This window comes from Phalacrocorax aristotelis, chromosome 6 (genome assembly GCF_949628215.1).
Source record: "Phalacrocorax aristotelis chromosome 6, bGulAri2.1, whole genome shotgun sequence".
Classification (NCBI taxonomy): Eukaryota; Metazoa; Chordata; class Aves; order Suliformes; family Phalacrocoracidae; genus Phalacrocorax; species Phalacrocorax aristotelis.
Window position 1 is genome coordinate 42,133,862 of NC_134281.1, and position 25,344 is coordinate 42,159,205.

Below are 25,344 nucleotides of genomic sequence, written 5' to 3' on the forward strand. Positions count from 1 at the left end.
ACAGTTCCTTTGTGTATACGCACTTGCAGTCTTTTGCAGTCATAAGGCAGCTTAAATGCATTCTTAGCCTTTTTAGCGTTAAGCTGATTTGAATGAGACCAATCTCTATGATCCGGGCTAGCAGGGTTGGGTGGATGCACTCAGGTTTTGCACACACCTGGCCAATGCTGTCATTGTACAGGGACACTGGTGGCTCTTCGGAGCCAGCTCTGAACAGCAGGCAAGGGGATTCAAAGCTGGGGGTCCACTGTGGTTCCCAGGGCTTTGGTTGGTGGGCTGAGCCTTACTCTGTGATGTCTCTGCTGCTGTTAGCTGGGTGCTGGGGCTTATTGCTGGCATCTCCAGGCAGGGCTGCTCAGGTGCACATTGGGACTGCCTGTGCCCAAAGCTGGCTCAGACTTGCGTGGTTTGTTAGGTGAAGCATTGCTCCCTGTGAATGTGGCAGACACAGTAATTTTTTCAGCTGGGCACGTACATAAACTACTTCAGCAGTACTCTAGTGCTGCTCCTGAGCTAATAGCATAGGCAGCTCCACATGGCGCCGGCTCTAGTGTCTTTGTGTGTCTCCTGGTTAATCCATACCCTGAATAAATTGTCTACTGATAATTGAGACGTGACTCTGCCAAGTATTTTCCACTCAGAAGAGCATGCACTTTGTGGTTACCACGGTTCAGCTTGCACAGTTCAGAGCTACCATGGTTTGCCTGTGTGAACCCTAAGGGTCCAGAGGGATCCATCTCAGCTAGCTGATGTATTGTTTCTGCCAAAAGTGGGAAGTCTGTGATTTTTCTAGAGTCTGTGGTCAAACTGCTTTGCTTTTTAATTTCTTTAATAATGAAGTTCTGATGTTTTCTTTGTCTTAGTCTCTGCGCTCTTGGTTTTGGCACAGTTTACCAGAGAGTAGCTCTTTCAGATTGGTCTCGGCACTTATGTTTTCCATAATGAAGTCTTTGTGTTCTTGAAATATTCTCTTGGTGAAATTACATGATTCTTAGTCATCAAAGATGACACTGTCATTCTTCCTACCCATCCTTGGCGGCATAACTCTCACCTTTCTGGGTTTGGTAAGATATTGTTTTAGTATTCCCAGATAACTAATTAATCTCTGATTAACATTAATATTTCTATACCCAAATGGCTTCTTAACATTACCAACCAGTTATTTGCTATTATAACTTAGCAATATTTGTACATAAAACATCTCACTGTTTTTGTGACTGGCTGTTCCTTGTTATATATGAGAACCTTCTTTAGGTAGGTGTATTTACAAACATTTCCTTTCCTTAGAGGCTTTTTCTATCTCAAGCATTGTGATATTACATGAATTTGACACAATCATTGGGCTTGTCTGTAAAAAGAATCCAGAACTTAATACTAAATATTCTCAGATCTTACAAATGGAGGCCTCAGACTATTTCTAAAACATTTTCTGTCTGAACAGAGAATGCTTATAGAAATTTTTGAGGCACATTTACAATTTGAAATGAAGGACTTTTATCAGCTTTTCTCTATAGTAGCTACATCTTTCAAAACGCTCCGCAAAAGAAATAATAAGAGCTAGAGCAAAGCAGGAGATACAGAGCTACATTCCAGAGGCAATATGCATATATGTGGAGATAATGACTGCACTTTATGGCTGGGGAGGTGTCATCCTAGTTGAGGGTTGGTAGCTGCCAGTGGTTGATGAAAAGCAGAGATTGCCTAGGAATCTCCTCGGTTCATTTGAATATTTCCATGTATTATAAATGCAGCCAGAAAATTAAATGGAGGAGGTCTCTGTGCTCACCAGTCATTAGGCGTATGAAATTAGGGGTATGGGTTTTCTGGTATGCAGTAGTGGTAGTATAGGAATATGTGATTCTTAGAATTTGGATCCAGTGATGACCGTTTCTGGAGTAAGTGTTGAAGTGAAAGAAAATGTAATTTATGTGAGTAAAATATTTTTTAATAGTTGAGCATTGTCAGTGATCAATATTGCACTGCTCACGTTTCAAAACGTCTTAGAATGACTATGGCCCGTAGTTCACACTTCAAAATAAATGTGCTGCCTCTGTTTAGCAAATATATTTCTTTAAACTATTACCTTCTTTAACTTGCCTGCAGATTTTTTTTTTAGTGTGTTACATTTCCTGTAGTCTCAGATTTACGGTGAGTCCGTCCTACGGTACATCAGATTTGACTCCTTTTGCTGTTCCCTCAGATACTGGTATCCCTTTAAGAGTGACAGGATTTTGCCAGAACAAGAACACGCCATCTGCATTCCTGAACGCTCAACAAGCGAAGTGACTGTTTGCCCTGGAGACCTAGCGATAGCTAAGAGAAGGCTAAGGCTCAGCTTTGAAATGTTAATCTGCTTCTTCTGTCCTTCCAAGATTTTGCCCAGGGAGGCAGTGGGTGGGAAGTTGGTATTAATATAGAATTTGAAGCTTTGGTGCAATCTGTTACAATTTTAGCACATTATAAATTGTTTAATATTTAAGGAGGTATTGAAGTTAAGATGGAACTTTGTCCTACTTTCAAAATTGGCAAGAAATAGCACCCTGATTTTGAAGAAGTGCCTAGCTGCCAAGTAAAAATAGTAGTCAGGATCCTCCCTGTGATGAGGTGCTCTGCAAGGTTAATTTTTCAAGGTCCCTTATCATATCCTCGCAGGGAATTTTACTCCCACACAGGAGGCAGGAAGTATAACCTTCTAGTCTTTGCCACTGTCATTTTTACAGGGCCCAGAGACTGGGTCTCAGCCTTTGGGAATTATGTATTTAATTTTAGATAACAGGAAGATTGGCCTTGGGTTGGGCCACAGGCAACTTGGGTTCAAATCCCTGTTCTGCCAGATGCATCCTGCTAAACCATCACATCATAACCATTCAAAATGCCATTGTGTGTGTCCTCCTCCCCGCATGAGAGTGTCTTGGGTGGCAGAGGTGAGGGAGGGAGAAGGAAATGCAAGGGTGCTTTTCATGGCTGTGCTGACATACACTGGCTGGAAGGGTCTGCAAAACCATAGCTGGGATCAGTGTATGGCTTATGGCACATCTCACAAGACTACTTGTGATGGTCAGTACAACACGTGTGAGTTAGGCAACAAAATTCTGGAACGGGATCTAGAAATATCCCCTCTGCCCTGCTGTTTGTCTAGTGAAAGCATAGGTTAAAGTCCTTCAGGCAAAAATCTGAATGCCTGTAGACACCAGAGCACACAGCAGTGATCTACACAGGATTTCTGTGCTTCAACCAGTATCTGTGAGATAGATATAATAATTGTCCCTTTTTCTTTCCTAGTTGCTACTGTGATCCCTTAATGACCTTCTGTGCAGTGCCCAGGAGAGCAGGCCTTTAGTCTTTAGGTATTAGTATAGGTGTAATTCGTTCAGTAAGGCAGCAGACTGGATGGGGAGGCTGTTCTGTCAAAGGCACATAATGATGGCTAATTAAATGGCATGCTAGTTAAGCATTTATCCTTTGGTCATTTCTTAAGCATAATGGAAAAGTGCATCTATGGCAAGTATCCCCATTGCCTTCGTTAGTGAGGCATCCCTGATGCTTTTTGAATCACCTTGCCTTGCGCACTTCTGCTTGCTGAGCTCCCTCTGAGCATGTTGGCTGCTGCCTTCCCTGTCAGTGGTACACAGCCAATGCCACCGGTCGCTGGGGCACGTGGCAGGTCCTGCTTGTGAGAGGGGTCTGCTCTGTGCAAAAGGGAGCTGATTGCAGTCATCTGTTCTCAGGAATGCCACAACAGAGCAGATCTAATAAAAATCTGCCCATTGCGTTTTGTTTTTTGCTTCCTTGGTGGGGTGGAATAAGACATGAGGTCTGCAGCGTGGTGCCCTGGGTTTAGCTTTCCCTCCATGTTAGCCCTCTGCTCCTGTAGTCCTTGGGTGAGATGCTTGGCTGAAGTAAATGGAGGTTTGTGTTACCCTCCATGGGGTTATGCCACATCCCCTGCCAGAGGCTTCTGCCCCTGTTGCCAGATTTGTGCAGATGCTTCTTTTGTAACTGATGATGATGATACAGGTTAGGTGCTCAAAAGAAGGAAATAAATAGGAGAGAGACATGTTTTGGCTAGCAGTGCACTAAAACTACAGCAAAATACAATGTTTGCTGTCTAGAGAAGGACAAAGTCGATAGGAAACGAAATTTTATTTTCAAGCTTTTAAGGGGATATAACAGTGAAGAATAACACAGCCTTAAAGAAGAAGGCTTGACTGTCCCTGCTGCAGGAGAGTTGTAAACCTCTGAAACAGAGTTTCGTAATGCAACTGCTGAGAGCTATAACTGCAACAACACAGGTGCACCTATGGAATGTGTGTGTTAAACAGTTTATATCAACCAAATCAATCAGGCTGCTGTCTTAGTTAAGCTGACAGAGCGTGTGTCTATGGTCAGGTTAAGGACATATACATGCAGAATCGTTACTTGCAAGTGATGTGTTTGATTCAGAGTAACTGGGCTGTGTGAGTCTGAAAAAGAGAGTCCCGATTGATTTCTTCTGTACTTTCAGTTTATCAGTACATTGTATTTGGTTTTACGTTGGCAGGGAGTAGGTTATGCCCCTCTTACCGTACCAAGCAGCCCCTTTCCCCCTGCATAGTCCTATTCATTTTAATAGCACCAGAATAGCGCTTACCCTGAGTGATGTGGCACTGTCTGATCCTGGGATAAAGACTGAGTGAAAACTGTGTTAAGGAATTGTTTGAAAGGTTGTCCAAAATTTGATCTGTAATTACAGCTCGCACAAAATCAAAGAGTATTTTTTAAAAGAGCAGCAATCGTGATTCTGAGAGCAGGCTTTCCTTTGCATATTATTAGCACGTATTTGCCATTAATTTAGACTATTCCATAGCCCCGGTTGGGGAGATGGTCAGAGCCCCTGTACAGCTTCGGTTTCTGGAGGGCCTTAATAAACTCTCCTTGGAAGAAACGGATGCTCTGTCAATGATTTCTTACAGTAACATTCCAGTATTCCCCCATTAGGTTTATTAGCCAGTTGGTAGAAGGACTGCACATTTGGTCATACTTGACTGAAATTGTCGCTCTGCCTTTGGAAGTCAGATGAAGAAAAATCAGCTGCATTTCATGGAGGAGGCACCTACTGTTGCTTCCTAGGAGCTGTCGGGAGGAATCAGAAAGGCTTTTCCTGTAAGCGGGATGAAGATTGTGTTGAAGATTGCTGCCTGCAGCCTGTCAGCAAGCAGGGCTGTGCGAGAAGACAGCTTTATAGCTCCTCAGCTGTTCCCCCATTTCTGCCGCAACAGATTTCAAAGCCTTTTAATATGCAGCTCAAAGCAGGACTTGCTATTCTTGTGATAATCTGGAGATCAGCCTTATGCTAGAGTGGTGCACAAGGATAAGGGTGAAACTTTTGTAAACTGTGAAAGTATCACAATCCTAATAGGCCAGGGGAGTCAGCTGTTGGGTGCTGTGTTATTTTTCGTGGTGCCAGGAAGAGGTAAACTGGGCCTGGACATTCGGAGGTGAGATGATTGAGCAGGTTCTGCTCCTCAGTCAGCGGTGAGGCTGGGATGATGAGGTTGGATAACCTGGTCTTTATGTGAACTCGTTCAATTCTTTCACTGTGCACGTTCGATCTGATGGGTTCGTATGACAATTTCAGGCGACTTTAGCCACGTTGCAGATAACACAGGAATAGCCCCTTGTGTACTGCCTGTTCTTGGTCTCATCCACAACTTCAAAGAAATGCAGGATGGAGGAAAAGTTAAAGCATCAGCAGTGAGAGCCATGAGAGGAGCTGTCATGGCTCAGTTCAGACACTGAGATACCATTTGGGTTCATTTTCCTTTTGGTGCATTTGTTCATCCTTATTTCTTCCTCCTCCTCTTTCATCACTTCTTCCCCCACAAATATCTAGAGCTTAAAATAATGTGCTTGCCTTTTATCTGCCAATAGTCTGACACAGAGTAGTTCCTCTTCATAACCATGAATTTATGTTTGGCCTGTTTACTCAGGTGCTAGACAGTATTTCTGGCTTCACAGATGGTGAGTCTAATACAAGCTTCTGGGTTTGACTTTTATGTTTGTTTACATCTTCATGGTACAATAGTTATCTGAAGACAAACTGGAAGATTGTGAAGTGCAACCTTGGGCCTAGTCTGAGATATACAAAGGGTTTGGAAACCTCCGGAGCACAGATACCAGACCTGGTGTTGGATAGCCTGCTAAGCACTGCCCGCCTTTCTGGATTAGGTGTTTTTTGACTAGCATAGCCAGTTCATTCATCTTTTGTCCAATATGTTACAATGCTCTTGTTGGACAAGTGAAATTTGAGATATAAAATGCCAGGAATGGGGAAACATGGTGTGTTTGGAGAAGTGACAATCTCTGCCCTGTGTCTGGTTTATCTTGCATGTCCCCATCAACTGTTTTTTCCGTGTCTGTTTGTAGTTTTCTTCTTTATGAGGATGAGTGGATTAGAAAGATTGGAGGGAATGAGGAAAAGGTTTGTCTTTGTTAGCCTGGGGAGATGCATAGGTAAATGAGTTTGTGCAGATTGAAACACAAGAGTTGCATGGTCAGCTCAGTTTTGCTGAGACAGTGCACTGGAAGGTGCCTCAGCTTTGAAGCTGCCAGTGTGGAAGGGAGATCAACAGGAGGAGTAAAAGTCAAGTCTTAAAATGTTGGGGCTTAAAAACAGGGTGAGTTAAGCAGCTGTAAGTCACCCTCCAAGGCTATCTTAACCCTCTTGCCTTCTTCCCACGGCAGTGCTTTCAGTGTCCAGCACAGAGCTGCATCAGTGCATGGATGGGGCTCTGGACTGGCAACAAGAGGACCTGAGGGAAGGCCTTTTCCCAGTGTCTGTGGCTTTTGCCCAGTGATTTTGTTATTTTTATCTTCATTTGCAAGGAGTCTCCGCTTCTGGGTTCTTACTCTTCTTTGGATTTGAGGTTTATCAGTGGAAAGCATTATATGCACACGAAGTAACAGTACTATTACACAGCAGCTCTTCTGAAAAAACATGTACTTTTAGCAATTCCTCAACAATAAACTGTCACACTTCACTGCTGTATGTTTTGTCAGTTATCTAGTGCCAAATGGAGCTGGTCTATCTGTATGTAAGAAACTGATAGTGTGAGGTGATGACATGTTAACTGTAATGTGGGAAAGAGCAATGACAAGTTCTGCTCATTGTGAGTTTGGCCTTGAGGAGAGCACTGAAAAGTATCTGGTTTTTATTTACAAAAGTTCTCCAAATCACATACTTTAAGTTTATTTCCAGAGTTCAAGATTAGAAGGGGAAAAAAAGTAGTGGGGTGAGAGATAAATATATGATGATGATGGTACATGACTTTACACAGAAATTAATGTCTTTTACCTAAATGGCAAAACTTAACACTGAGTTTCTAGACACCATATTTTTTGTGGACTAGATTCTTATCTGGCATGAAGTCATCTGGTCCAACTCACCTGACTTTATTGGAGTCATGCCATTTTTCTGCTGAAGGGTTTGCCTCTGTATTTTAAGAAAATTACAGTATTCATTGAAGTTGGCTGGGTAGAAGAGATTCTTTCAATACCCTCTGTGTTAGCCAGCTCTTTTTCCTTGAATAAAAAGTGGATTAATTTCACAACTTTTTGGAAATAAAAGTTAAAAAACTGGAATTTGAGATTGGTATAGCAGTTTTTCTGAGAAGCACATTTAAAACTTAAGTACTAAGTGTTCTTTTTGAAGTCACCCCCAACAGAAGACAAGCTACAGGATAGTTCCCTGTCCCACAGAAATTGTCTGGATGACAGGAAAGAGGAAGTACTAGAGAAAAATTGCTGAATTTTGTATGTTTTTGTGACTCTCATTAAACCGCTCAGCCTCACTGGGATGTGCCAGGGAATTCCAGGAAAACTGGCAATTGCTGTAGAAACAAGTTCCTTAAAACTTGTTTTCAGTGTTTCATTTTCTTAATGAATGTCTGTGTTTATGTACAGCCTCATAGGACAATGATCTCATATCAGAATATAGATATGTATTAATATAATATACATATGTAAAAATACACAATGCAGTGTGAGTATCTATCCAGTTTATGCAATTTTTTTTATGAACTAAAAAAATCTCACTTTTTTCAGTATGTTAAGATCAGTACTGCCAGTGAAATCTACTGTTTTCCTGCATGTGTGTTTGTTCAGTCATTCTTTGTGCTTCAGGTGCAAGCTTTGTGTCCGGTAAAAATGCTTTTTAAGCATCCATTTTATTTAAAGCAGTGTCCCTCCCTGGCATGGGCAGAGTCATCATGGCTCCGAAGGTTCCAATATCAGGGAGAAAAGGTGGTTAAACTGGTACCTGTGGTGGACAAACATTGTGTTTTGTGTTCACCAGAGAAGTGATTTAATGCAAGATAATGTTAGTCTTTAGAGTTCTGTGGCTTTGTGAATTCCTGGTAAATCGGCCCATGCTCTGGATTCCTGTCTGGGGGCGGTGCCTGAGGGTGAAAGTGTTCTTTGCGTCTTGCATCAGGGTGAAGGTTCCCTTTGTGATGAGAGCAGCAGCATGGTAAAAAGAAAACCAAAGTCATATGCATGGGAAATAAATTGTAAATTTTTTTTAATGCAAACTGATTAATTTCTTGAAAGTAGATGAGAATGGCTCTTTTTTTTTTTTTTTTTTAGGTGATCTTGGTATGTATCATAGAAATATTCCGATAAATACCAGATAAAAGGCATGAAAAATTGCTCTAAGATGTGTGTGAGCTAAGGCTAACACCACTAGGGTTAATTATCATCTGATGTTAGATGAAGTTTCTTCAACAAGGCAGAAAAGCTGGTTTAAAAACCAAAGTGGAATATGTGCATGTGATTTTTTTTCTTCCCTTTCTCTCTGTTCTAAGACCCTTCCGTCACTTGTCTTTTCCCAGGTCCCACTTACAGAAGCAGTGGACCCGGTTGAATTGGAGGACTACCTTATTACACATCCGATTGTAGTGGAGTCCGGACCCCTGAGAGACTTGCTTGAGTTTCCTCCCGATGACATCGAGGTTGTGTACACTCCCCGAGAATGTCGAACGCTTGTGTCGGCTGTGCCTGAAGAGAGGTACGAGGTGACAGGGTGACACCTGCCTCAAGGGAATTAATTGTTCTGGATTAGAGTATTTGCAAGGCTGAAGCCTGGAATTTTTGTCTGTAAATGCCCAAAAAAGTAAATACAAACCTGTTTTTAAGAAGTCATTATCATGTCTGTGATTTTGAACATGTTTGTTTTTATTCTTTTAATAGTGAGATGGACCCTCACGTAAGGGACTGTGTAAGAAGTTACACGGAAGACTGGGCAATTGTGAACAGAAAGTGAGTTCCCCTGTGGTATTTGTCAGCCTGACTTCAATTTAAATTTTTGCAGGATGGCTAGCTGGTATGAGGAGGCTCAAAAGTTATTGTCCTGGCTACTGATTCCATGTGTCCTGCTTTTAGTTGCCCAGCTCAGCTGAACTGATGCTTTGTGTTTAGCTGAAATGATGCTTTGTGTTTTGAAAAGTACATCTCACACATCAAAACCCCTTGGGGCGTATGTTAGAATCTAGGGCATTTTAGTAAATAGTTGCTCCTTTAGAACGACAGAGAAATTAGAGAATGTGAACAAGTAAAATTACTTTCAGCATTTATTTCTTTCTTTGTTCCATATGTTTTTAGCTCTTTTTAGAGAGAAGTTGCATTAATTTTGTAATGATGTAAGATTTATGTGCCCGCACAACTACCTAATAGATAATCTGCTCTCTGCAGCATTCATTTGTTCCCAAAGGGACTTTGAGAAAGTACATAATTTAAACAAATAATTGTTAATATTTGAACTATCACAGTATTTATCTAATGAGCTAACAGTTTAGAGGATGTGCAAATGTGTGTGCGTTGATTAATTTATGCAAATTAGTAGGAAGGTTTCTGAGTAGCTTTACTTGGAACATACACTCTCTTGGATGATTGAAAGTCTGATAACTTCAAGAGCTACTTTCAAGAAGTAAGTGATCCATGTGATATGCATCACCTACAAATGACGTGACTACAGCTGCTGCTCTGCCCTCATGGCGGTTGCTACAATCCACTGGTTTAATGTTGTCCAGAGAACCAGTTTAGGGGTGCTGAAGGTATGCTTTGCAGTGCTTAGATGACCTAATGAAAATGTGGTTTGTAATCTCATACCAAAAAAAACCAAAACCCCAGAAAGAAACCCGAGAGAGTGACACATGCTTTATTAACTCCCAGCCTTTGTGGGCAGGGTCTAGAAGGCACAGCGTGACCCACCCAGCCAGCACACCTCTTGGTTTCTCAGCAATTTTCACTGGTATCTGGAATACCTGGCTGTGGTTCCTGCACTGAGGAGGTTTAGTTGGCGGTCGTAGAACTTTCTGTCCTGTGCAGATCAGCTAAAGGTTGCATTCTGTGTCAGGGAAGGCATGAAGCTGAAGACATCAAAGTTGCCTAAGTGGGTTGAAGGTGTGCTGAGTGACCGTTGAACTACAGTCAAAGGTTTTCTTGCCCCTACAGAGGAGGACAGGCACTATCATAAACATTCATGGCAGTTTTTACTTGGATAAAATCATGGCAGTGAACTGGGTAGAAACAGAAGGGTTACTGCTGGTGCAGGGGAAGAGCTGGAAAGCCTGGCTGGGAAGGACTGGATTGTTTTTCAAGTAACGGTGGTAACAAGTTTCTCTCAATCCACCCTATTGGATGGTTACAAGTGCCTTGGCTAGCTCTGGGGGCACAAAATCCAGCTCTTTTGGCTTTAGAAGATCATGACTCTATGACATGTGCCATCCTTCTCTCTCCCTCATCCAAATGGAAATAATCTTTATTTCAGTCTCTGTCTACAGTTCTTTGTAACCAAAATGGTTTTGGCAGCAGACAAATCCATCCATTCAGTGATTATTTAATGGTATTTTCTTCACTGGCCTGAAAAAAAACCAATAGCATATTTTTATTTCAACTTTATGGCATAATTTCTGTATGCTAGACCGATGGTGGCAATGACCACAGACATCTCTGAAGTCAGTATAATTTAGAATGAATTTACCTTGTTGGTGGGGCTATGATTGAAATGCAGACATCCAGGTGAGGATTATCCAGATAGTTCAGCTCTCGGAAATTATAACCTAGTGAGGAAAATGCTTTCGTCCTTTTTCTCCTCCCTTTCATTATTCACTGCTAGCACATCCATGGTTTTCGCATGTCTGTACATCCTTCTGTGGTAACTTTAGTAACAGGGCAGGATAAGAACAATTAATTCTAGGCATGGCCCCAGCACTACTTCAGGAACTGACTTAGAGGGCGTATTGTAAGAAGACTGTGACTCTGGCTATATGTGTGTGTAAATATAGACATAGTGCAGTTTGGTATCCAAAAATTTGTTAGTCAAAGAGATCTGATCTTGTCAGCAACAGCAGACAGACTGTTTATTAGCAAGCACTCTTACAGCCTGGAAAGCTCTGAAGGACCCAGTTCTGCTTATAAAGATGCTATGGGAAGAGGCTCATTTTAGCTGGGGTCAGAAAGTCATACATTTTCCAGACATGTTCAGGAGTTCTGCACTTCATGCAGTCCTGCCTGAAGTTGGTGTTTTGGTTTTAAAGGTATTAATATTGTCTGCTCTAAGTCAGTTCTTGCTCTAGCAGAACCGCTGGCCTTCCATCCCCATGTTCTTGGCCTGTTTTAAGCTTGGCATCACAATCACACATTTTATGATGACCTTAATAGGCCCTTGATAATACTTCTTTTGACATCACCCAGGGTTGCTTAATAGTTGAACAGAGTCACATTGTAGTACTGGAATACTGGTTGTTGTATTATTACCCAGCTACAGTGGAGGGTGACTGGAAATACTGTTTGCAGAGAGCAACTTATATTTTGAGAGGACCCATAATGATAATACTGGGTTTGTTCTGTAATTCTGCTTCTGGGTTTGGGGTCAAAAAGGATGCTAAAAATACATTTGAAATACTTTTGTTTTCAGATATCACAAGCTGGGAACTGGGTTTAATCCCAACACCTTAGACAAACAGAAGGAGAGGCAAAAGGGGCTCCCCAAACAGATCTTTGAGTCTGACGAAGCTCCAGATGGCAACAGTTACCAGGATGAACAAGTAACGTACCTTTAAAACCTTGCTGCATAAAACATAATTTATAGTCACGTTTTAAAAGTGCAGTCCCTTTCCCATTGTAAGTTGCTTTTAATTTGTTGAATCTCAGGATGACCTTAAACGACGTTCAATGTCGATTGATGACACTCCCCGGGGCAGCTGGGCATGCAGTATTTTTGATCTGAAGAACTCCCTTCCAGATGCCCTTCTCCCAAACCTACTGGACCGAACCCCAAATGAAGAGATTGACCATCACAATGAAGATCAGAGGAAGTCCAGTAGGCATAAGGAGCTTTTTGCGCTACATCCTGCACCAGATGAGGTATTTGTATATACCTGTGGGTGAGACAAAAAAAGTGAAGGATATAGGGAACATGAGAATTGTCAGTCTGCCGTGGATTTAAAGGATTTAAGATCACCTATGTTTAATATCCATGAGAACCTTAGGTATTTTGGGGGTCGCATGTATTTTAGCATATTGTCTTGCCATAGATATTACTTTCTGAAGATTGCCTTTCCTTTATGGTTATGCAATCTTCTATAATGTAGAAATATTAAAAGGATTTAATTTAGCATATTTATAGCTGCTGATGAATGCAGCATGCTGGTAAGCCTTCGATTAAATTGGTGCTAGTGTCTTAGAAAAAGAAGTGATACCTATGTTCACTTTGTAATGGTATTAGTGGTTTGTACAGTGTTGTGTCTCTAATTTGCTGTTCCTGTGACAAATTTCAGGAGGAGCCTATAGAACGACTTAGTGTTCCTGAAGTACCCAAAGAACACTTTGGACAAAGGCTCCTGGTGAAGTGTTTGTCTCTTAAGTAAGTATCACTCCAGCAGACAGCTGCATGACAGAAATTGAGAATTTAAATCTGCTGTCATATCCACATGCATCTGGAATAACTCTGCTGCCTTTATTACCCTTGAGGGGATGTAACATTGTTTGATTGGTTATAGGCTTAGAGGTTAGTTCTATAAAGGATAAGTTACACAGTACTGTGCGTCAGACAGTTTTATCTTTAGTGGTGTGATACAGAAAGTATTCACCTTCCTTAGCTTTTCTCTGCGTTGCTTTTCAGCCATTCTGTAGCTATACCTGTTCCATGTTACTAGCACGCATGCTTCATTGTGCTTGTTCAGGGCTCTGAAGTTGGCTAGTCATTGGTGTTCAGCTCTGTAACTAGGATGTTTAAGTGGGGGAAAAAAAATTTAAAATGCTTAAGCCTTAAAACATAAAGCAACCAAAGATTTGCTGAAGTTTAGGCTCAACAACCTTGACTGTGTCCCTTTAAGAGTGAAGACTTTATATACTTAGCAAGCATTAACTGGAGGAATAGAAACCTGTTAAACAAGTTTAATGAAGTGGAGCTCCTGAATATAGGGTTACCTGCAGCTGGTTCATTGCCTATAACTCTTCTCTAATAACACAAGGTAAAATTTTACTGTTATTCCCTTGGAGAAATAAAGTACAAAACTGATTTTCCACACTGCTGTATTCATCTTCTGTGTCCTCAGTTAGGTCAACCCTTCTTATTAGAGAGCTCCAGTTAGACTACATTGCCGCTCATAACTGAGATATATGTGTGGGACATATCTCCTCCTTGTAGGGTACTCCAGGACCTAATACAGCCATAGCGATGAACTGATTTTGCAGCCTTTTATGAGCTGGAACATCATAATATGCTGTAGCAGTGGAGCTTCCTTTCCAAAGGATGGTGTCTTTAGCATAAATAAGTTAGATGCTGGAAATTAACAATTTCTGCTATTTAAGCATCTCTTACTGACTGTAAATCTATAGCAAATCTGCCCAAGTACATGCTTATTTGTGTACCACAGTAATCTCTGAAGCTGTACTTACAGGTGTAATAGCAAGCATCCAAGATCATGGTATCTTAGTGGCACAAAAAGAAGTACATAGCCTCTTCTCCAGTGAGAAGGCTAAGATGACCTAAGCACAGTCATTTTCAGGTTAAATCTCACCTTTGTGCAAAACTAGAGAAAATACCTGTTTGATGATGCAGCCCCGTATGTTATTTTCCCTGTTGGCAGAAAGAGTTCCAGGCTGAAAAGCTGAGAGCTCTGTGCAAGGACTGAGTGCATGGGGGTATCCCACCATGGATTTGGCATTAATTTCATGGGGAGGCTGTCCAGACATGAGGGTGGCATTTCAGCCCCTGTTAATTTTGGTGTAGGGACAGGTTTTGAATGTTTTTTAATTTCTTTAACTTCCCAGGTGATTTAACTATAAGTTTAGCTTTATTTAGTAGGTTAGTGTTTTCGTTGGAAGTGTTTCAGTTAGCACAAATACTTGATAACAGTTACTCTGAAAAACTAACACCTTTCTGAGAGAGTATTTGAGATATTGGTATTTTCTGACAAAAGTTAAATGTTGTAAATTGCCAAAATAGCTGGGCCTGACGCTCTCGAGCAAGGAGCTTTCTGGTCAGTAATGCTCAGTAATGAGAGGAGCGGTTGGCAATTTAGCCATATCAACAGGTCAGCAGAATAAAATAGCACATAGGGCAGCTTCTCAAGGTAATCAGAGAAGCTTAGTGGTCCAGCTATCCCAATTAATAATTCCTCTGCCTTTAAGGAAGCTATTAGGTTGCTTTACTTAGCTTTCAAATGACATTTCAAGAAGCTAAAAGCATTTATAGAAGTATGCTTTATGTCCTGTGACCCTAGTCCTAACCTTTCTTTTGGGTCAATGAGTTGAAATGGCTTTTAGAAGGTCCAGGGAGTACCACGGTGCGTCCTGGTGGAAGGGAGCAGGAGTGATGTAGAGGAAGCAGGACAGGAGAGGAGTGGGGGGGAAATTGGGGAGCAATACCTCCCTTTTAAGCAGGAGCAAGCCCATAGGTTGGCTCAGCTGTTCCTGACATCTCAGCTTAAGAGTGCTCAGCCATCGCCTTACCCAGGAAGGATTTGGGGAGGGGGTAGATCAGTCTTTCTTAGAAAATGCAAGTCAACTGATTTTATGTGTTTCTTTCTTTCAAGATTTGAAATAGAAATTGAGCCCATATTTGCAAGTTTGGCTTTGTATGATGTTAAAGAAAAGAAAAAGGTAGGTTTTAATTACTTGAGTGATGACATTTCCACCGAAGCATTACAAACCTGTATTTAAAAAAAAAATATGGAGGAATTAATTCTGGAAACAAACCTTTATGCAGACAGTGACATAGTAGTGGTTGAAAGAATTATGAAGGCATTTCATGAACCATCTTGTGTTTTCTTCTGCTTAATAAAACAGTTGAAGTATAACCACTTTTCTAAAAATATTATCTAATATGTGAGTGCCTGAAATCAGAATACGTATATTGTCCAATCTTGGCTTTCAAAAGTCTCTTCCCCAGAGAGAACTTAAGTAACTGAAACCTTTTATTTAGATTAAGTTTTTATGACTTTCTTAATCTCTTTCCATGATTCAGCATGGTATGTGTCCAAGTAACACTTTAATAACGCACAAGAAAGCCATACATGCCAAAATTGCTAAAATCAAAACTGAGGAGTCATTTCAAGATTTAAGTTGTAGGAAATGCAAAATACATTTATTCCCCTATTTATGTTCTGTATTTAATGTTTGAAGAGTCTCTCAGTTTTTCTAATTCAAGATATTAGCAGTAGTAGAGAGAAAAATGTTTAAAATATACATTTTTGACATTTATCTCTTTAAGACTTGAATTTAATGCATTGAGTTTTAAGTTATGTAGATGAGAGTATGTGGAATATTATGTGAACTTTGTTTAATATTTAAATCACATTTCATAAGCCAATTTTATCATCTCATTACCTCATTTTTTTTCTCTAACGTAGTAAGTTCTTTAGTGACCTCTGGTGTTGATAACCAGTTCACATTCATTTTGGTGTTGAAGCCTTCATACAGTTGAGGATTTGGTGTTTCAGTGTAGGAAGATCACTCTCTGTCTTTCAAGACATGTTATTTTTTCTTTTTGTGTGAATGATCTTACAGATCATTTCCGATTTTGATACTTAGATATTTTCAATTCAGATAGCAGTTGTAATTCCTTGTCCTGTGATGGAAGCTGGAGGAAATTTTGTAGGTAGTGTGTATTGTTTGCTCCATTTCTTTTCTCCTTTCCCACTATCCTGCCTTGATTCTCTAATGAAGAAGCCTTTTTGTTTTTCTTTTTATACATGGTTTGAAAGGAGACACTGTTGGTAGTTTTTTTTACTTGTGTTTTGAAATTGTATTTGTGTTTATGAAGAGTTCACCAAAAATAAAAAGTATAACTAATGCTTGAAGCCACCCAACTTTTTCCATAGATTTCAGAAAATTTCTACTTTGATTTAAACTCTGAACAAATGAAGGGAATGCTTCGTCCACATGTACCCCCTGCTGCTATATCCACGCTGGCCAGATCTGCCATCTTTTCTATCACTTATCCCTCTCAAGATGTCTTTCTGGTAATAAAGGTAAGAAACGCCAGAGAAATTTAAATTGTCTCTTGTTTTCTATTTGAAATAAAATATAAACAATTCTGTCTGACTAGTTGACTTTTTATTTACATTTGGAGAGCAGAATTCTGTTCTCAAAAGCATAAACAGCAGCACCACAGAATTCTGTTTAATTTCAAATATTCTCACTTAGTGTGTTAAGTTCCTATGTAAAAGAAACAGTTCAGTGGTGATATGCGTTGTATTATTGAAAAACTGAAAAGAGCACAAAGGTTTGCTTGATACAGAGCAGCTTTCTGGGGCTTGACCTTGGTTTTCATATGAAACAATGTGCTGACTCCTTAAGATGATAGGTGATTTAAAAATATATATTGATCTGAATCTCATTTCAAAAATGATATATGCCCTTAAGCCAGATTTTCAAATGTCTTTAAGAATTGAAACTGCTAAGAGAGAGAGATCCATAATTGACATAAAATGCCACATTGGTCACTCCTGGAATAAAGTACACAAAGATAAAAGTTACTTTCTGTTCTTTCATTTGATTCAATGAGTGCACAAATGTTACTAGTTCAGATTGGCATTTGAATCAGGATTTTTTTTGGCTGGTCTCTGCATAAAAATCATCCTGTTGTAAAAAGGGGAGTTCAATACATTCTTTCAGTTCACAGGCCGTGGTTACATTGCTTGCTAGCTAAGTGCTGTGCTTTGAGAACCCTGTTGACTGAGGTTTGTGCAAGTTCTTCATGGACTGCTACTTACATGAGGAGTAAGCTTTCGAAAATGAATTAAGGCTTTGTGGCATGACAAAACAGCCCCAGGTGAGAATAAGGCTCTCAGTAGTGTTGGAGCATATTCTGATCTCCAGTTTTTTGTATGATTCTCTGAATTCCTTCTGGAAATCATATTCTGCCTGTGCAGTCATATTCACTCTTCTGACTTTTACAAGATATGAGGAAGAGAGAACCCCATTTTTATGAGATGGAGTTCTGTCTGAAAGACCTGCACATTAGTGCCTGTAAAACCAGTGATCCAAGAGGACCTGGTGGCTTAGGTGCTTTTTTTGATTTGATGATGAAAAGGATATAGTCAGGGATAAATAAGGCAGATGCATACCGTGTCTTACCAGGTGAATTTTCACATGGGTCTTATTCACTGGGAAACCGCTTTTCAGACAGCTGGTATTGTTAGCACAAACTCACCAGGGAGTGCAAGATTTGATGGAAAGTAGCTTTGTTCTTTATAGTGTAGTAGCCTTATAGACAAGTATGAATGGCACTTTATAAGCATGGAAGAAGTTTAAAGATATTCTAACCTAGTAACAGCATGTGCACAGTAGCAGGCGTGGGAGGGAGGCCCAGGATGCTTCTGAAAGAAACAGTCTTCATGCACGTGATAGGGAAGATACTTCTGTTCCTGGAAACTGAGTGTTAAGCAGTTTTGTGTTCAAGAGGCATTGACTTACGTGGAGACTTCAGAAGCAAACACCTACTCTTTGGCTAATATTAATTATTTGATTATTTCATTCTTTGATTTGAAAACATTGATTTAAAATAGTGCTTGTTTTAGCTGAGTGCATCTGAGTCACCTTTTTGTGCTGCTGCAATAGGTCCTTAATATGGAGAATAGAAATAAGAATAGAATTCTGAAAATGGTGATACTGAAGACAGTGTAAGTTGTCTTTAAGATCTTAAAAATGAGCTGAAAGTCACTGTAGAACAGATCAAACCAAAATGAAGTGTTGTGTGCTCCCTTTGAACCTATATTTTACATGTGTGATTCAGTTATAGCTGGAGATGTGGGAACTTAATGGCTCTAACAACTTGAGTGCAGTGCTTGTTCCCTGACTCACAAAGGAAAATCGAGCTTTAACTCTTTTGAAAGAATGTTTTTGCTTCCTAATGTTTGTTTAATTTAACAATCCTTACTGGGTGCATGTCCTTATAATGGTTCATTTTCCCTTCTCAGCTGGAAAAAGTATTACAGCAGGGAGATATTGGGGAGTGTGCAGAACCTTATATGATTTTTAAAGAATCTGATGCAGCAAAGGTAAGAATTTTTTTGACGTTTAGATTGAATTTGACTATAAGCGCTTTAAGGCATTTTGTTATTAACAAAATAAACATAGGTTATTTTCTTTTACCTTGGCCGTAACAGCCATTGATACTGTTCCTGTTGTTAAAGGGATTAATTTTTAATTAAGAATCTAGTCAACTTCTAAAGGCCAAAGAAGAGTCAAAGACCCTTGAATCTTGATGCCTTATTGGGGTAGTTAAAAGGTCATCAGGTTTTGTAGCTGACAGGGGAAATGTGTAGTTACCATCAAGCTCAGTCATCTGTGATTACCTGTCCCAAAGGATCAGCTGCGTGCTTATAGCCTGGTCAAGTGAAGGCAGCCTTTGATGTGAATTTGGAGTAAAATTTCAACTTTTCCATTGCTTCTGCAGCTTAACCCCATCACAGTACCTCTGCCTTCCTCTAGAAGGGTTATAAAGTAGATGAAGTGTGTTAACAGGAGATTTTCTACCAGGCCTGCTTTTGAATTGCAGTGCATTTCCGGTTCTTTCTTTCCGCTATTTTCTGCTGATTTTTCTTTTTCCTAATATTGTAAAGAAGAGCCACACTCAACAGCAGGATAAAGCTGTCCTTTTTACATAAAGGGTAGATTTAAAATTTTATACTGTAGCGTTTGGCTTTTCCATTAACAATGTCCTTTTTAATTCCTGCCTTCAGTTTGGGCATTTTCCTGTAAAGTACAGTGGATGGCATGGACCTGCCCCAGTTTGACTGGTTCTTTGTCTTTGCCACACATGTTTAAATGCAGCTTGTCTCCTTGCTGTGGAAGCCCTTTGCTCAGGACTAAAACCAGAGGTTTTCCTACAGAGAAGAATTGCAGGTTTGGTGGGCTGAAGAACAAACAGGGTTGCTGGTGGCACCGGCAGAATTCAGTGGCACCTGGACTATGACCTTTCCTCAGTCTTTTCTCCCACAAGCTGCTATTTGTTTTTCTCCAACACAACATGGCTATAGAATAGCACATCACAGATTTTATTGTTACTTGATCTAAGTATGTTATTTTACAGATCCAGTTTGTAAGATGTACAGGAGAGCTTGAAAAGGAAACCTTGTGTACGTAGAATGTGAAACAGCACATTTGAGCCTCAGAAATGTTCCTAATTTAATGTGCAATTGGGTTGAGCCAAATGAAAATTAAAGGGTAATAGTGAGGACTGAATGAAGGAAATAACCCAAGAGATGCTGGCCCTTCCTATGATTGAGAGGCTGTCCATGATGCGTTTTTCAAAGGAGCTGGGATGTTAATTTGTTAGTTTTGATCAAACTCTAACAAAGTTTTGCCTTCCTAAAATCTAATATATTTTTAGCTGAAGTAGTTCACATTTTTTGTCTATCTCTGTCTTTATATCACTGCACCACACTATGAAAAATGGATGTCTTTCAACTCAGGTATATAGATAACAAAAGCAAAAAACTACATTTCCTGTCATCAATAAGTTGACATGTGCCTAAGTGAAATTTTGGAATTGGATTTGCAGAATGCTTGGGAATGTAGGTGAATAGGTGATTTTTCAAGGTCTCCTTCCCAGCAAGGTGCATAAGCATGTCCTGAACTAGAAGAATGTGAGTAACAGTGTGCTCTCTGTTGCTATCCAGGCCCCTGGCCAGGGACTTCTTAAAGGCCTGTAGATAACAATCTTCTGAAAGCAAAAAATTGCTCTTTAATATGCAGATTTCTGGAAAAGTCCTCCCTTATTCCTTTTTTTCCTCAATAAAATGGGTATGATACTGCTTATTTGAGGACTGTTTTCAGTTTCCCATGCAACTGCAGATGATCTGAGCACCTGCTGCATAAAATCACATTAAGAAAGGCCATTTCAGACTTTATAGAGTAAAATTCAACTTTTCCTGGAAAGGCAGTGGGTCGATGAGCTCACTTGGATTTGACAGGGTATTCAGGAGGCTTAAGAGCACAAAGCCAGGTGTTCTGGCTATCAGTCTGTCCTGTGTCTGGTACTTCTGGCCTGGTGGCAGTTTTGTGAAGCAGAAGTCTGATTGCCTAGCACTTAGTGATCCTCCTCTAGAAGGTGCTATTGAAGCACAAAGTCATTGCAAGTTAGAAAAGATACTGTTGTTACTTACTGATTTTTTGAAACGAACCTGTCTTCCTGTTCTTCTTCTTTTAATCTCCTGGATTGAATATTTTCTTCACAGAATAAGGAAAAGTTGGAAAAACTGAAATGCCAGGCAGAACAGTTTTGCCAAAGACTAGGCAAGTATCGAATGCCTTTTGCCTGGACAGCCATTCATTTAATGAACATTGTGAGCAGCGCTGGAAGTTTGGAAAGAGATTCCACAGAAGTAGAAGTTGGCACAGGAGGTACAGTATCTGGCATCTGCATGATGGAAAGTGAACAAATCCAGAGTTTACTGAAGTCTTGATTCATGCCCTGTATCTGCCATTGCTCCTTTTACTGCTTTCCTCCCCTTGCCCTAGGCCTTCTGATAGTCTTGGGTCATGGTTGAAATAAAACAGAAAATTCCGTGATAACAAATGGATTTATCTTTCAAGGATTTTACAAGCAAACCATCTGTTATATTATTTAAAACCAGGCTTCTAAGACTGAGAGAGCGTTACAGGCTGGTGAACATTTTCCAAAGGAGTGGATTAATCTTTGTGAACCACACAGCTCATCTGAAACTGCTCTTCAGCATCCCCAAAACTGCCAGCTTCATCATCTTTCAGAGCAAGAGAAATACATAAATCTCCACACGATAAAGACTTCTGTAATAGCAGTAAGGCACTGGGGTGAGGTTCTGTGAGAGAAGCAGAAGTAGTCAGCTGTGCTTCATAGCCTCCTGATGCCTCAGGAGTGTGATTGTCTTAGCATAACCACCTCTTCTATCACACTTATTGCATAATTTCCAAAAGCAGCAGCTATCTTCTTGTGTAGAAAATCCTTGTTGGAACAAAAGTAGGCTCTTGGACAATTGTTTTTCTTCTTTTTTTTTAATTCCACCCCCCCTTTGTGGGTTTTTTTTTTTTTTTTGTTTAGAACGTAAAGGATCATGGTCAGAGAGGCGGAATTCCAGTATTGTTGGGAGGCGTTCATTAGAGAGAACCACAAGTGGGGATGAGGCTTGCAATTTGACCAGTTTTAGACCAGCTACTCTGACAGTGACAAACTTCTTTAAACAGGTATTGTATGAAGCTATCTAAGGAATTGCTCCTTGGACAGAGTAATTTGGTCAGGTGAAGTTAGTTTATACTCCAATGATTAATTTGTGATGCTTTCAATGCATGTAATGTCTGTTCCCTGATGACAGGATATCTTTGAGCAGCATGCAGTGGGTTTATTGTATCATGTGCTTAATTCTACCAGCAGTGGGTCCACAGTTGATTGGTGGATTCTTTCAATAAGTTTACTGTGAATAATTAAATTATGGAATTTTAGATTATTAGCTGGTTTTGACTTGAATGATAACGTGTTGTTATGGCATAGTGACTTAACTATTCTAACTAATAGAGCTGGGTCTCCCCAAGAAAATATAAATTTATTTTGTTCCAGATTTTTCTAACATGCATTGGAAAAATCACGGGTCAACTTATTTAGAAAAATGCTCATTAGAAGCAAGTTCACAAAAACTGATGATAACTTGTTTGGGTTAGTATGTGCCAAAAAGTATTTGAGATATTTGTCCTAGTCTAGAATTTGCATAGCCTTTATCATGATGATCAGTTGACTCCTTTGGTTTCATTGGGTGATAGAGAATCCTGTTGAAACATCAGCAGGCTCAGAACCAGGTTCATTGATGTGAGTTGAGGTTGGCGTTAGTTCCCTGGACGCATCCAGGGATGCCTGAGAAAACAAAGCATTTAACTTCAGATGCTGCTTTACTGAGTGGCAGCTCTTTTAGGCAGAGCTTGGGATTTTCCTGAGAAGCAGTAGAAAACATAATTAAATGGAATAAAATTTTTAGTTAAGCTTAGAAAATGGTTTCAGTTCATTAGTTTTTGCTAAGATTTGCTTAATGTCACATCTGGCTCAGGGAAATTGTTACTTGAATATCACCTTTGTGTATAAAAAGGGATTTAATAGTGAGCAACCAGGTATTTTTTGAACTGATTTCTTGATTATTGGGAATAAAAAGATTTAGATACTATATGTATTGGAAGTTGGTTAAGCTCTTTATTTTTTTTCCTGATTGTTTTGGTTGCATGCCACTTTCACTATGGGTTGCCATCCAAAGTCTGCTTTTAAATACAGTAGGGTAAATAGGAGAAATGTCATCAAGGACATGAAGTTACAGTGCAAACCATGTAAGTGGAGGGTGACTCATGCTGCTGGTGCTCTGTGCTGTCATGAAAACCAGTACAACTGTAACTGGGCTCTGGGAATAGTATCTCTGGGGTCCATGTGACACAGAGCAGCACAGGAAGTTCTTACTTGGGGTGTTAATAAAATCCAGTTCTGTAATGTATTCACACAAGATGTAGAAAGGAAGAAAAAAAATGTATTACAGCACCACTAATGCAGCCATTCCACTGGCCATGTTCTGTAGCCCTTTTTGTAATATACACCAGTTCACTGTTGGTAATGTTTACAAAAGCATATATTTATTTACTTTGTTGAGATTGTTTTCACTTGACAACTTTGAAACAGCTTCTTTTATTAATTTATCCTTTAAAAATTGCCAAACATTGATTTAAGATTTTAAGTTTCTCATTCTCCTGGTCTTTCATTTTTTATCTTCCCTTCCTTTTCTCCCACTGAGTACATATAATTGAATACTACCCAGCATTTTTGTCCTTCCACTTGCTTGTTCTTTCATATTGTGATGTATTACCTTTATTATCATATATCTTCTGCTTTTGGTTAGTTAGAGGGTGGCAGAGTCACATTTTCTATAATGTTTCCAAAACGAAGAAATATCTGAGGTACTAGGATGTGGCACAAGGAAGACTGACAACAGACCCCTTCCACTTCCCACCGTTTCTTAACACTTCTGAAAAGTAAAACTCTTTTAGACTCAGACCAAAGAAAAGGCAGAGGAGAAGGAATGAGGATCACTACCTGAATGATGGATACTTTTTCAAACTATTATACTTGGTAAAGACTGGATATTTTTGGGAAATCTTTTAACAGCCATTCTCAGTTTTGAAAAAGATAATATTGATGGGGAGAGAAAAGGTTTTCAATGAGAAGTTCCTGCAGCTGTCATGATGATTAATAAGGAAAAAAAGAAGGAAAAAGGATGGAGGAATGAACTGTAATTTAGCATGTTAATCTTGATTAACACCTTGATCTGGGGAGGTACATTTGATACCAGAGGAAAGAGACTATGGTATTAGATGGTTTATTAATTCTCTTGCAATCTTGAAAGGGTGTGCAGATAACCATTTTCTTCCAAACATCCAACAGGAGGGTGATCGCCTCAGCGATGAAGATTTGTACAAATTCCTTGCTGACATGAGACGGCCATCATCAGTGTTACGGAGATTGAGACCTATCACAGGTATTGAATGAGATCTTTTTGGCTTACATCTGTTAAGGAATTTGGTTAGTCCTTCCAAATTGCCACCCAGTTCTTACAAGCAAGCAGATGAGAAAACCCTAAGGAGTCATTGACAGCGTTTCCCTGGTAGACCACGAGTGCTAAAAATGGCATTTTGGCAGGTTTTTCACTGGCACATGTGCACATGCAGCTCCTGTCACACTGTGAGAAGAGGATGCAAATCCCAAAGCCCTAAACCCAGCAGGGGCTGAGGAACCTCTTTTCCTGAGTAAAATACCTCTCACTACCTAAGAGGAGATTGCTCTCCTGGCTCCACTTGGTTAATAGGAGCAAACTCCACCTCTGTTTGAGAAAGGGAAATAAAAATGCTGGCACACCAGCAGTGAAACATCACTGGTCCCTGACCTGTGCTATTTCTGACAATATTTACTTAACCTGTTCCTAAAAATCTCCAGCAACAGCGATCTTACTGCTTCCTTAGATAATCTCTGCTAGCACTCAGCTGTCTTTGTAGTGAGGTTAGGTATTAAGAAAACTTTGCAAAATTATCTTGCTATAAATTAATCTGATTATGGTCTGTCATGCCCCCAGGGCAGTTATCATAACCTTTCAAGAACTTGAATACGGTTATTAGTTCACTCTCATTCGCCTCTGTTCTGTAGCCTAACCTAAGGGTTTCTTTCAACCCTTCCTCAAAGGCTGTGATTTTAAAATTGCCTGTTACTCTCTGCTAGAGTTTCTTTAATCTGTCCATGCTTTTCTTCAAGCACTGTTCTCTAAACTGTGTATGCTGCTCCTCCTAAGACCATGAGGTGTTGCCAAGCAAAGCAGATGGACTTGTCTCCAGTGTCTTACACATGCACTGCCTGTCTTAGAATGGTTGTAGCTTTCTTCTGGACATGGCTTATTGTCACTGCTGTCACCCAGCCCTTTTCTACAGAATTGATCCATGCCAATTCTGTTTTTTTAATGTTTATATATTTGGCTTCTCCTTCTTATTGTAGGTCAGTCCTTTGCTCTTTCTTATGTTTCACTGTAGTCATTTGATGCCATTTCTCCAACTCTCCCCTTTTCCAGATATTTACAATCATTCCAGCCCCAGTGCCATCCACCAACAAGAATTGTGCTGTCAGTACCGTCAGCGGACTTGCTAAGGAAAATATTCAATAATCTTGGTGCAGATTAGCTTTCAGCAACTCTTGATGTGTCCTTCTGGTTTGATAGGCAAGATTCCTGATGAGACTTTGAAAATTGTTTTTAACAGTAGTTGGGCCTCACAGTAGCATTATTATGGTATTTCCCCAACTTGCCTATA

At 40.0% G+C, this 25,344-nt stretch overlaps 1 protein-coding gene across 8 annotated transcripts in view; it reads left to right on the forward strand.

Annotated features, from left to right (window-relative positions):
• Positions 1-25,344, forward strand: part of DOCK7 (dedicator of cytokinesis 7) — a 107,897-nt gene that overhangs the window by 15,717 nt on the left and 66,836 nt on the right. For 7 of the 8 annotated variants that reach the window (XM_075097378.1, XM_075097379.1, XM_075097380.1 and 4 more), the window contains exons 3-13: positions 8,868-9,043; positions 9,226-9,294; positions 11,954-12,083; positions 12,190-12,402; positions 12,816-12,901; positions 15,078-15,144; positions 16,365-16,514; positions 18,465-18,545; positions 20,727-20,892; positions 21,569-21,711; positions 23,936-24,029. In XM_075097378.1, the coding sequence (XP_074953479.1) occupies positions 8,868-9,043; positions 9,226-9,294; positions 11,954-12,083; positions 12,190-12,402; positions 12,816-12,901; positions 15,078-15,144; positions 16,365-16,514; positions 18,465-18,545; positions 20,727-20,892; positions 21,569-21,711; positions 23,936-24,029 (1,375 nt within the window). Of the gene's footprint in view, positions 1-8,482; positions 8,507-8,867; positions 9,044-9,225; positions 9,295-11,953; positions 12,084-12,189; positions 12,403-12,815; positions 12,902-15,077; positions 15,145-16,364; positions 16,515-18,464; positions 18,546-20,726; positions 20,893-21,568; positions 21,712-23,935; positions 24,030-25,344 lie in introns of those variants that run through there. The other variant, XM_075097384.1, reaches the window with a different exon arrangement.